The following is a 13,163-nucleotide window of genomic DNA, read 5'->3' as shown; positions in this document are numbered from 1 at the left end:
TCAAAGAGTTGTGCTTTGCCTCGTAGTGCGCTTCATTTACCGCTTTTAATAATCGTCACGGTCAGCGTTGGAAATACATGAGGGCAAAGGGCAAAACTGCCGCTAAGAAATATAATGTTGCCCCTGATATCACTAGGAGAGGGGCAAAAAATGCCCCCATAATTTCCTCTAATAATAATGATAATTTAATGAACTTGTCAAAAACATCGTAGCCTATATGACCCGGTCCAGTTGCCATAGAATGGTTTTGATTTTCGCCTTGACTGATGTTGCGTGTGCGTGAAGAACCGAACGTTCTAAACAAATAAATAAATGTGCGCTTCTTCATCAGACCTGTGACTGCGAGACTGCGGTCAACTCAGCAGACACTTGCATGTTAGTGCACCTATATGCTGACATTCACGGTAAACGCATTCAAACGGCACAGATCGGGAGCGAGCGAAGGACTTTGAAAGTTAGCGGAAATATTAACATGAGACAACATCCGGTTTCTTCAGACGAACACCCGGTTTTCAGAATAAGATGCCAACAAAGTATACATATTGCATAATGGAAATTAGATTAAATGAATTATATTCACATTCAGTAAAAAAACATGCTACCTGCATCTCGTGAGTTAAAGGGAAAATACACCTAAATTGTGCGTAAAGTGTCTTTATTCTTTGATTTGAGGGTTGCTAATGAATAATACCTGACTGACAGTCAATTAAGATATTTTACGAAGTAAAAACTCTGAACTGAACTTGTACCTTCAAATGGCACATTTTTGAAATTTTTAAGGTGCTATAAAAATGTTTTTCTCAAAACTTCCACACAATGACTAATGCAGATGTTCAGGACAAAAATGGGTAATATCACAATATTTGAGGCGTCACAAAAATATCTTTCTCAATAATTCCATACAATGACTGATGAATATGTAATCAAGGTATCGTTGACTTAATAGTTGTTTAAAAATTTTTATAATAACAATAAATAACCACAAAGAAATAAGAATAAATTGAATATGATTGTCTGATTTATGTTTGTTTTTTGTTCAAAAAATCTAAGAAAACACTTTGAATCTGTAGACTACTGCCTAATAGTCTTATTATTGCCATTTGATGACAATTGCTCATATACTGTAAGCCTAATTAAGTATATTTATTATTTTGAACAAAGGTTAAATGTTATTTCACAAGTTTCAAAAAGTGCCCCCAATTTGTTTTTTTAAATGTCCCTGGATTTCAGTCAGTGGGGGCAAAAATTGCCCCCTAAAAAATATGTAAATTTCCTACCCTGGTCACGGTCACTGAACATGTGAGACATACTGGTTTTAAACTGTCCGTGTGAAGAATGAACCTATAAGAGTCTGTTCATTCTTGGTTAAAGACTCTGGTCTCTTTGACCACTTTTCTCTCTTTGGAGAACGTCACGTGAAATAACTTCTCTGACTCACTAATTATTCTCCTGCTCTTCTTTCTCTTTCCTCGTCTCTCCCCCGTGTGTCACGGTGTGTGTACATCTCACTCGAGTCAGGAAGCTTGTCAGAATACTCATATTTGATTGGCTGAGCTGCATCACGTGATGTGATTTACAACGCATTGGTCGGTGTGTTTCCTGTACCGCTGGAAAAGCTGCGCCGGTTAAAATAGAAGCGCTCTGTCAAAATAAAATCGATTTTAGGTCCTGGGTCCGGATACAACGGCTTCTCGGTCTGGATCCGGACCGCGGTCCGCCAATTGGTGACCCCTGATGTACAGTATACAGTATGCACTCAATACTTGGTCGGGGCTCCTTTTGCATGAATTACTGCATCAATGCGACGTGGCATGGAGGCGATCAGCCTGTGGCACTGCTGAGGTGTTATGGAAGCCCAGGTTGCTTTGATAGGGGCCTTCAGCTCGTCTGCATTGTTGGGTCTGGTGTCTACCCCATAGCCTCTCTATGGGGTTTAGGTCCATAGACTCTCTATGGGGTTTAGGTCCATAGACTCTCTATGGGGTTTAGGTCCATAGACTCTCTATGGGGTTTAGGTCCATAGCCTCTCTATGGGGTTTAGGTCCATAGACTCTCTATGGGGTTTAGGTCCATAGCCTCTCTATGGGGTTTAGGTCCATAGACTCTCTATGGGGTTTAGGTCCATAGACTCTCTATGGAGTTTAGGTCCATAGACTCTCTATGGAGTTTAGGTCCATAGACTCTCTCTGGGGTTTAGGTCCATAGACTCTCTCTGGGGTTTAGATCAAGCCAGTTTGCTGGCCAATCAAGCACAGTGATACCGTGGTCATTAAACCAGGTATTGGTACTTTTGGCAGTGTGGGCAGGTGCCAAGTCCTGCTGGAAAATGAAATCAGCATCTCCATAAAGCTTGTCAGCAGAGGGAAGCATGAAGTGCTCTAAAATGTCCTGGTAGACTGCTGCGCTGACTTTGGACTTGATAAAACACAGTGGACCAACACCAGCGGATGACATGGCTCCCATGGCTCCCCTGGAAACTTCACACTGGACCTCAAGCATCTTGGATTGTGTGCCTCTCCACTCTTCCTCCAGACTCTGGGACCTTGATTTCCAAATGAACCACTGAGCAACAGTCCAGTCCTTTCTCTCCTTAGCCCAGGTAAGACGCTTCTGACGTTGTCTCTGGTTCAGGAGTGGCTTGTTGTAGACCATGTCCTGGATATGTCTGTGTGTGGCGGCTCTTGAAGCACTGACTCCTGCCGCAGTCCACTCCTTGTGAATCTCCCCCAAATTCTTGAATGGGCTTTGCTTCACAATCCTCACAAGGCAGCGGTTATCCCTGTTACTTGTGGACCTTTTTCTACCACACTTTTTCCTTCCACTCAACTTTCCATTAATATGCTTGGATACAGCACTCTGTGAACAGCCAGCTTCTTTAGTGATGCCCGTTTGTGGATTCCCCTCCTTGTGGAGTGTGTCTATGGGTACATCCCAAGTCTCTTAATTGCATCCCCGTTTCCCTCACTTGTGTCCTTTCCTTGCGTCTTAGTCCCTTCCACTAGGGATGCATGGAGAGACGCAAGGAAACCATGCGAGGAGAGAGGAAACAAGGAAATATGTTTTAAGAGACATGAGACGTCCTTCCCTCAGTTGCGTCACGTGAAGCAACATCTGTTTCTGATGACGGTGCTGATGATCACAGCTGGATCAGCTGTCAGTCGGCTTTAACAGCTGGAGAGACTTTTGATAAGTTTGTGTGTGTTCACATGATCACTGTACTTAATAACAGTAACTAATAATACTAATAACTAATAAAGACACAGTAATCACCACTGTAGAGGTGTTTCTCTCTGTAGCCTGTTAACAAACTGTGTTCTGTGTATAAGCACAGGATCCATTTCTACCAGCGGAATGCGATCGTCTTATTTATGAATTATTTGCGTCTGTACGTTTTGAAATTCTAATTGTGATTGTGACGTCATTATTAATTAACCCAGAATATGATTATTGTTTCTCTTGAACACTGGAATTAATTTATTAGGCTCCATGTTTCAGGTTAAACTTAAATGATAAAACTCATCAAACACTCAGGAATGACCCGCCTCACGTGACTGAATGAAATGATGATACATGATGTAAAAAGCTCTCTGGCTTTAATTCTATTCATAATAAAAGTTATTGAGGGAAACATCAGATCATGAAAACACAAATCTTTCTAATAAATGAAGAAAGTTGTTTGTGGTCCTTTTGTTCTTCAGTCTACAATGAACATTTATTTAAAGCAGATCAGAAAACGAATCAAATATAAAGCTTGAGTTTAATGTTTAATCTGTCTTCACTCTGGTGTTAAACTCCAGTGATATTTAGAAAAATCTCATCAGTCCGATCGGCTGCAGCATCCAATCACATGACTGATGAACAATGAGGGGGCGTGTCGGCTGTTAAAACACTTCCTGGAAGGCTGTTCTCATGCGTCCTCGCTCATGGCTCCTCGGAGATCTCTCCTAGCTCCTCTCTCCTCTCTCCTCGATCTTCTCTCCTCGATCCTCTCTCCTCGCTCCTCGCTCCTCAGAGCAGAAATAAGATCTTTGGGACGGCCGTCAATACGGCGGCGCAGAACCACTTTTACCATTTATTTATTATTATTAGTGCTGGGCAAGTTAACGCGTTAATCTCGCATTAACGCATTCATTAATTAACGCCGAGAATTATTTTATCGCGCGTTAACGCATTTTTAAAATTTATTATAATTATTATTTTTTTTTTTGCTTTTTTTAAAATTGAAACATAACATAACAACAAGAGGATGACAAGAACAGTGAGATAAAAGCCAGCAAACATCCTATAGTCAGTAATTTTAGTGCACCTATATGCTGAAATTCACGGTCAACGCATTTAAACGGCACAGATCGGGAGCGAGCGAAGGACTTTGAAAGTTAGCGGAAAGATTAACGTGAGACAAGATCTGGTTTCTTCAGACGAACATCCGGTTTTCAGAATAAGATGCCAACAAAGTATGAATTATATTCACATTAAGTATAAAACATGCTACCTGCATCTCGTGAACCAAATGTTATTGCCCTTTTGTTCATATAGCAGTACTTTTACGCAATACACTACTTTTGAATTCATTATTGAACTTTGCCATAACAATGCGATTAATAGCAAAAAATCCATGCGATTAATCGCGATTAAATATTTTAATCGCGATTAAATATTTTAATCGTTGCCCAGCACTAATTATTATACTATATTTATCCCGGTAAGGGGGAAATTTGTCTCTGCATTTGACCCATCCCTGTATCAGGGAGCAGTGGGCTGCCCATGACAGGCGCCCACTGCTCCCTGAAAAACAATCCCTCAAGTAACACTGTACTGTGTTTTTTCAGAAGTGACACCAGAACCAGAACCTGTGGCAGAACCTGAACCAGCTCCAGTGGTGGAGAGACCGGTGAGGAGCAGAGGGAAGACTCCCGTCACCACCCGCACCCGCAGCAGCCAGCACCACACGGTAAGAGAGGATTACCCATCAGCCTCTCTGGAGACCTCCACATGCACACCTGCTGGAGCGATGCTGGGCTGTCCTCATAGGGGTCCTGAGCCTGTTCAGTGCTGATGGGATGTGGTTCAGCTAGCCGTGCTCTTCTCTAGATCTCTATGATGGCAGTAGTCTGGATGTTGACCTGAACAGACCAGCTGTATGTTTCCTGCTCAGCACTCTCTTTGTTTTGTCTGCTTGTTTTTTCCCAAGTATTCAAGGATGATTTATTGTCATAATGCAACACAGGGATGATCAAAGAAATGCAGATGAAGCCCGTTCTCTTCACCAGAAAGACCCAACAGAACAGAACAGAACAGAACAGCAGAGCAGTGCTTTCCATTCTAGCCGCCTGCAGTTTGCTGCTTCTGAAAGTGTTCTGTAAAACTTCAACTAACCAGTGTTTTCACTGTCGATGAATCCTTCCATCATGTTCTCCATTAATCTGTTAGTTGTTTGGTGTATAACATGTCAGGAAAAGGTGAAGTCCTCTTCTTGTTTTGTCCATAAGACATTCACTTTACTGTTATAGAGGAGTAAAGAACCAGCAAATATCCACATTCAAGAGGCTGGAGACGGCTCTAAACATGAAGCCATTAGCTAAATATTTGGAGATTAATTTGAATGGTTGCAGCTTTAGTGTGAGTTTAACAGGTGGATTAGATATTACAATATGTGACGTCTGCAGAGTGACTAAATGTCCCGCCTTAACCTGGAGATGAAGAAGACCCAGACCACATAGCATGACATGCATTCATTCAAACTCCTAACTCAAGACACAGTGAGGACCAGGATGCGACTTTACTGCAGCCTCAGCTACAGCTTATTATGATGTTTAGATATGAAATGTGTTGAGTTATGTCATGGTTCCCTGAAGATCTAGAAGATCCCAAAGCACTAAAATAACAATATGCAGCTGAACTTGTACCACTGACAGGGGCTGTCGTGAATAGTCTGCATAATTGATGCCGCTGACGTTGAAAATGCATGACATCAATATTTTTAATTGACGCATGTAATTATTCTTTTTTTAATTATTCTTTTCTGCTGCAGACACACAACTGGAGTGTTCTTAGGCCTTGTCGAGCAACACTGGAGTCGGTCCATCGTCACAATATCTCTTGATTTATGCTGCATGAAACAAGGACAGGCCTTCAGTTTGACTCAATAAAAGGACATTTTTTTGACGAAAATGTATCGCAAAGATAAAATATTGGAGAGATTAATCAATAGAAAATAATAATGAAGTAATAAGTCTTTTGTAATAAGCTGACATTGAAAACTGGACTGTGCAGTTTAAAAGTAACCACATGAGTCTCCACTGTCACTCACACGTTCTGAAGGGTGATATAATACTGTGAATATGTAATATGATATGTCCTTAAGCAGGCCGGTGACTGTAGAGCTTCACTCACAGCACATGGTGCGGATTAGGCTCCTCTTTGTCCAGTTATTGTGCTCTCTCCAGTTCATCCTGTAACAGTGTGAACTCCTCCCTTATGTAACGCTGTGGTGACTGCGACAGCTCCTCCTGCTGGTCTCACTGTGAACATGCACCTGTTGAGCTGAGGCTGTACTTTCACAATAACATATAGATGACATCACATTAAGTGAGACGCTAATGGAGAGCAAAGATCCAGACTAACCGCCGTCCTGGAACCATCCCAAACACATCTTGCATTGAAAACAACAGCTCGCCATGTTTTACCTACAACTGGGAAAATGTAACAAATAACTGTTTTAGTCACGGTGTTGTTTGAAGAGGGCGATTGTGCAGAATGACTTTTGCTACTTAGTCTATTTTGATGCAATTGCTTTGTACTTTAACTTGTGTAACATGTAGACTATGTTACACTATGCTTTAGTAAATACTTAGATCATAAATACACTGGATGTATAAATATAAAGTCACACCAGACGCAGCCAGCACTAAGAACACACACTGGGCCCATCACCAGGTGCTGATGCTCACAGTGACTACTTCACAGAGTCAGCCCGTTGTTCCATGTTCTGACCAGCACTTTGTTGGACGCATACTGAGGTGTAACCAGCTTTGCACGATGGTTGAATCTCAAATCCAGTTGTTAGAATCCTAAAAGAAGTTGTGTGCTTGTGATTGGAACCTGTAGCTCAGAGTGGAAGACGTGGGGTTGAGTCTCCCCAAAGCCAACCAGGACTCATGTCAGCAGCCGGCCGCTCTGCTCAACACGGCTCTGTTGGAGGTGAGCCTGTTTCTATTCACCGTCTGTCTTCACCAATCACATTCGCCATGTCTACATTGTCTTGAGTCACGGCTAATCAGATAAGCTCACTGGTGATGAATTGTGGGAAATGGTGTCTTGTCAGGTGGTGAACGACGCTCACGCACACACTGCCCGGATTAAAGGCTCACACAGGCTTTGTTGTTTGTTTAGTGCTGCAGCCAGTCAAACACTGCAACATCAGAATCAAATATGCACACGCTCAGGAAGAGTCCTGGTGAATGGGAGTCTACAGGGAAGTTCAGATAGATGTGATCCGGGCAGAGTTTAGGTCTCACAGCGTAGAGGCTGCATTGATGAAAGAGGTGGCGTCTGTCCATCAGATGCACTGACGTGGACTTGTGAAGAGTGGCTGCTGTAGACCTGGTGGAGGGATTCATTGTCTTTGATCTTGTGTATTTGTGTTGGTGTCTCAGGAACCTGAGACAAGGACTGAACCTTTAAGACCAGCTCGGGTGCGTAGAAGTGAATTTGTATCACAATGGAATTCATCACTAAAACTATTTCAACAGCGTAGTTGGTATAATAACAAGCTCTTCCTTTTCCCTGAACATGTTTCTAATAATCTAGTCTTATGTTCTTCAGGTGGGCTCTTTGACTTGTACTAAACCAAGTCCACAACCGGCTGTCGAGCCATCCAGGCCTTCGTCCCCTCTGGCTCAGATCCCCAAAGTGGGTCCGGTCCCCTTCAGCCCCTTGTGTAACATCTCCCCCATTAAGAGACAAGAGCACTACTGGTCTCTGTCGGACCAGTTTGGATCTAAGGCCGCCGGTGTCTCTGTAGCATGGGTACAGCTGCTCCTTCCTGTCCCCTCTCGCTGACGCTTGTATGTGGTTGGTGCGCTGTGTGTGGGTACACAGCCGTTGGTTCACGGTGTGGGGTTGTTAAATCTCAGCTGGTCACATGTGTGACCGCTGACCTGTTGGCTTGTTAAGCAGCACACGGTCACACACATGGTTTGTGTCCCTCCAGAAAGTCCCCAGCTTCCTGTCCACATGCAGCCCTGTGAGGACGCTCAGCTGCTCGTGAGACAGGTAGACTGCTGCACTGCATGGTTCTACTCTACTCGCTCTAGTTTGGTTTTCCACTAGCAGCAATATGTGGATAGTACCTGGTACTCTTTTTGGTTGTCAGCGAGCTGAGCCCAGGCTAGAAGGCGGACCTAAGACCCTGCACACCACTGATTGGTCAGTATGACAAGGTGTCACTATGGCGATCAGTTGAGTCCCGCTTACACCGGTGCCCTCTGCTAAACAGAGAGGAGCCGGTAGCTGAAGCGAGGGGGTCGGGCCATGCAGAGGAAAGGACTGTGTCACATTCACGAGGTGGTTCAGTAGTCAGCATGGTGAGAGGTGTGTCATGTCATGCAGGGCGCCCTCTGCTGGTCCAAGCGTGCTTCTACAGGCCAGTGGAGTAATCGTGCTCTCCATGCTGCTTCTCTGTCAGGTGGAGAAGATAGCAGCCAGCGACCAAACCCCGAAAGTGGAGAAGGAGGTTCTGAAGGAGCTGTTCCACAGTGACATCAACAGTCCAACAGGAATCACGTAAGGAACCAGTGGTTCTCAGCACTTATTTCTTTTTATGTTTTTATCTTTTATGTCTTTTTGATGTCTAAACACCAGCAGTCAAATAGTCACTTTATGATAACTGTGTTTTTGTATGGCATTTAAACATTCCAATTGACAGCTTCACAAAGAGATGACAAGATTTATTTATTTATTTTAAATTACAGACACTCGAGTTAGTATTGCACTGCCATGAAGGAAGGGACAGAGTCTTTAATAACATGGTCAACATGAAAGTGAGCCCGGTAGTGTGACCTCCATGTCCCTTCATGCTTTCATTTGGAAACATTGAGTTGCTTCTGGAAGCTGCTCACAATATATTTATTTATGTCTGTTGCTGAGACTATGAAAGTGCATGTTTGCAGCCGTCATGACGTCATGATGACGGACCTGAACTAAAACAGGGACGGATCTCTTCTGTATTCGTCAGATAGTTTGCCGTGTTGATGTCTCCCTCAGAAAACCATGAGTGTAAATCCTTGTCTTTCGTAGCGCCACCTGCCGGCGACCCATTAGAGGAGCTGCCCGTCGCCCAGTGACCTCCAGTGACCTGTGGAATGATGAAAACCACCTCTTCTCTCCAAAGACCACCAAGACAGCCACTTCCTCCTCCTCCTCCTCCTCCTACACAGAGAGCTGCACTGTCAACAGAGTCAGCAGCCTGCCCCCTCCCTCCTCTTCCTCCAGGCTTCTGTCTGCAGCGCCCCCTGCAGGGCAGACCAAGGCAGCGTACCGCAGCGTGTCTCTGTGGATAAAGCTCTTGCTGCTGGCCATCCTGGCTGCTTTCCTGTTCTTGGTGTACCAGGCCATGGAGACCAACACCATCAACCCTTTTACAGCCCCAGACACAGAGGTGGCCGGTGGCAGCGCAGCGTAGAGAGCTCAGGAAGCGTCTGAGGGCACAGAAGCCCGCCTGCTTCTGTCTTTTCAAGTGTGAATCTGCATTGTAGCCATTTTATCCCCCGGTGCTGTGAAATGACCCGACATCTTCGCCCTGTTTCTCTCTTCTCTTTTCCTTTTATATCGATTCTCAGCGCATCCCTTAAGAGAAGCGACGTAGCGTTTCAGTGACTCTGAAGGATGTCCATGACGTGTTGTGAAAGAACATGTTTGACAGTCGGTGAGGTGACAACAGAGCCAGTCATAGAAACATGTGGACTCACTTTTTATTACTGCGTTCATTTTGTATGTGTTTGTACTGAATGTGTGTGGTTGAGGTTTAGCTCCACACTTTGCCTTAGTGTCTGTCATTAACAGCCTTGAGGATGGAGTTTGAACCTCACATGACCATCTTTGTTCATGAGACAGGGAGGCTTGTTATTATAATCCTAAATCTTCCTAAACCCTACTTTTTTCTGTCTTTCTCTTCTAATAATTGAACATCCCTGTGTATTCTACTTAATTATGTATTCATTGTCACAAATATTGAATATCCACTAAATAAACTAATGTTACTGTGTCTTTAAGAGCATTTGATTCATGAACAACTTCAATACATTTTCTGATGAGACAATTTACCTGAGTTTCTTCAGTTACACCTCCGAGTCTGTAACTTCTAACCTGTCTCTGTCACACCTTTTGATCTTCATGGGAATTTTCACCTAAATACAAAGCATGCCAGGACTTTGATGTAACATGTGGGGAGTGATGTTTCATTTGTGGTCTGATTAGCAGTAAATGCATCAGGTTAGGAGACCATGTCATACTTCATGGCGACGACTTCAGGCAGCACAAACCCACAGCGCTGGTCCTGAGCTGCATACCGCATCTAAACTGACTACTAGCACTTCCAAAGAGTCCGACTCAATCCAAAGTGGTGCGGCAGTGTTGCTTGTCTTAACTTGACTGAAACACATCGGCGCTCTATAGGCTACTGGGCCTACCACAGACTTTAGATTTCTGAATGTGCTTTTCCCTACAAACCGCTGTTCATCTCTTTCTTTCACTGTAAAAAAAAGAAAAGAATGAATGCTTATTTGTCACAGTGACGTCCCTGTGTGGTACTGAACTGAATGCAGCAACTGCATTAGCGCACTGTAATAATGTATCTGATACAAATAGAGGTTGGTTAGTACCTAAACAAAGCAAGTTTCTGCAAGATCATTTTCATATTCTTCATACTGAAACAAATGTGGTTAAAATGATGACTCGGCTCCATCAAGTGTCCCAGGAGACACGGAGACCCTGGGTCTACATTCAAAAAGCTCATTTCTGAATATTTGAGGTGCCATAAAAATCTTATATACATCAATAATTCCAGATGAGTAATGCATATGTAGCACCCCGTTACCACAGAGACCCGGTTCAAAACACCGTAAAGGCACGTACACACAGGAAGCAGTGTTATGAAAATATAAATACTTTATTGGTACAAATAACTAGGTGGAGTAACCAGTGACAGCTGGTTTAGCGGGCAGGAGGAGTTCACAGACCATGCGCTAAGATTGGCATCACAAACAATTTAAAGCAAAATAAACAAAACAAAAAGACCAACGCAGCGTCCCACTAACTAGAAAATAAATAAAAACGAAAACACAAGTAATCACGAATAACTGCCAATAAACAGAAAACGAACAACAGATTCTACTTCAACCCACCTGTTCAGCAACCCAGCCACCCCCACTTGGATTCCCCCCCAGCTACCATTGGGTGCACTGCTCAGGAAGCTCTAAAATAACACAAATACAACATTACATATTCCTTAATTGTACCGAATTTCCCCAGCACATGAAATGCATAAAAATATATATATACCTGAATCAGCCATCCCCCAAACATACGCTGTCCGCTCCGTAACTGATGCCTCCCAGACACTGCGCTACCGACGCAACTTATGCGGCCTCACGCTACGTCTCCGCTTGTTGTGGGAGAGAAAGTAGTTGGACTCAGCACACCCGCTTGTGGCGGCGGAGACAGAGGGTACATCCCAAGTCTCTTAATTGCATCCCCATTTCCCTCACTTGGGTCCTTTCCTTGCATCTTAGTCCCTCCCACCAGGGATGCATGGAGGAAACCATGCGAGGAGAGAGGAACAGGAAATATCTTTTAAGAGACATGAGACGTCCTTTCCTCAGTTGCGTCACGTGAAGCGACGTCTGTTTCTGATGACGGTGCTGATGATCACAGCTGGATCAGCTGTCAGTCGGCTTTAACAGCTGGAGAGACTTTAGATAAGTTTGTGTCTGTTCACATGATCACTGTACTTAATAACAGTAACTAATACTACTAATAACTAATAAAGACACACAGTAATCACCACTGTAGAGGTGTTTCTCTCTGTAGCCTGTTAACAAACTGTGTCCTGTGTATAAGCACAGGATCCATTTCTACCGGCGGAATGTGATCGTCTTATTTATGAATTATTTGCATCTGTACGTTTTGAAATTCAAATGATGACGTCATTATTAAATAACCCAGAATATGATTATTGTTTCTCTTAAATGATAAAACTCATCAACCCGACAATCAGGAATGAACAGCCTCACGTGACTGAATGAAATGATGATACATGATGTAAAAAGTGTTTCGTCTCTCCAGCTCTCTCTCTCTCTCTCTCTCGCTCTCTCTCTCTCTCTCTCTCTCTCTCTCTATATATATATATATATATATATATATATATATATATATATATAAATACGTTTTTCGTCTCTCCAGTTCCCTCTGACTTTAATTGTTTCCATAATAAAAGTTCAGATCATGAAAACACAAATCTTTCTAATAAATGTAGAAAGTTGTTTGTGGTCCTTTTGTTGTTCAGACTACAATGAACATTTATTTAAACCAGATGTTGAATCAGAAAACGAATCAAATATAAAGCTTGAGTTTAATCTGTGATCCGTCTTCACTGTTTACATGTTGAAAAAAATCTCATCAGTCCGATCGGTTGCAGCGTCCAATCACATGACTGATGAACAATGAGGGGGCGTGTCGGCCGTTAAAACACTTCCTGTAAGTCTGTTCTCGTGGGTCCTTGCTCATGGCTCCTCAGAGATCTCTCCTCTCTCCTCGATCCTCACTCCTCAGAGCTAAATTAGAGCTTTGGGACGGCCGTCAATATGACGGCGCAGAACAACTTCCGGTTCAAGCGAGGAGCGAGGAAATGAGAATTAAGAGACTTGGGATGTACCCAGAGAGCAGATTCAGCACAGCCGCTCGTGACGGCGGAGAGAAAGACAAAGGACGCGATTTGCCAGCAGGTGCATCCTTTCACCTAATCAGGACCGTGCACCTCATTACCGGTCCGGCGGACCCCATAGTTTCACCCCGTCAGTTCCACTTGGTTACACATATGAGTTCAGGAGATCTCTGACTACAGCCTTAATTAAAATGTAAAACATTTTTACTCTACCAATTAAGAG

At 43.4% G+C, this 13,163-nt stretch overlaps 1 protein-coding gene and 1 long non-coding RNA gene across 7 annotated transcripts in view; one reads left to right on the top strand and one right to left on the bottom strand.

Annotated features, from left to right (window-relative positions):
* The window catches only part of tmpoa (thymopoietin a), a 34,308-nt gene extending 24,037 nt beyond the window's left edge, over positions 1-10,271 (top strand). For 3 of the 6 annotated variants that reach the window (XM_076076261.1, XM_076076266.1, XM_076076265.1), the window contains exons 4-7: positions 4,830-4,951; positions 7,108-7,200; positions 8,687-8,784; positions 9,298-10,271. In XM_076076261.1, the coding sequence (XP_075932376.1) occupies positions 4,830-4,951; positions 7,108-7,200; positions 8,687-8,784; positions 9,298-9,682 (698 nt within the window). In that variant the 3' untranslated portion in view covers positions 9,683-10,271. The other 3 variants (XM_076076264.1, XM_076076263.1, XM_076076262.1) reach the window with 3 other exon arrangements.
* Positions 10,272-11,143: 872 nt separating this feature from the next.
* LOC142932043 (uncharacterized) lies at positions 11,144-12,321 on the bottom strand. The gene is made up of 2 exons (XR_012947453.1): positions 11,560-12,321; positions 11,144-11,473 (listed from the first exon to the last, which is right to left on the bottom strand). It is a non-coding gene; the product is annotated as an uncharacterized LOC142932043 (long non-coding RNA).
* Between the last annotated feature and the right edge of the window lie 842 nt (positions 12,322-13,163).

The sequence above is a fragment of the Anarhichas minor genome, unplaced genomic scaffold, assembly GCF_050575085.1.
Source record: "Anarhichas minor isolate MPS153535 unplaced genomic scaffold, ASM5057508v1 ptg000055l, whole genome shotgun sequence".
Lineage (NCBI taxonomy): Eukaryota > Metazoa > Chordata > Actinopteri > Perciformes > Anarhichadidae > Anarhichas > Anarhichas minor.
Note: the sequence above shows the minus strand (reverse complement) of the source record. Positions and strands in the feature narration are given on the sequence as shown.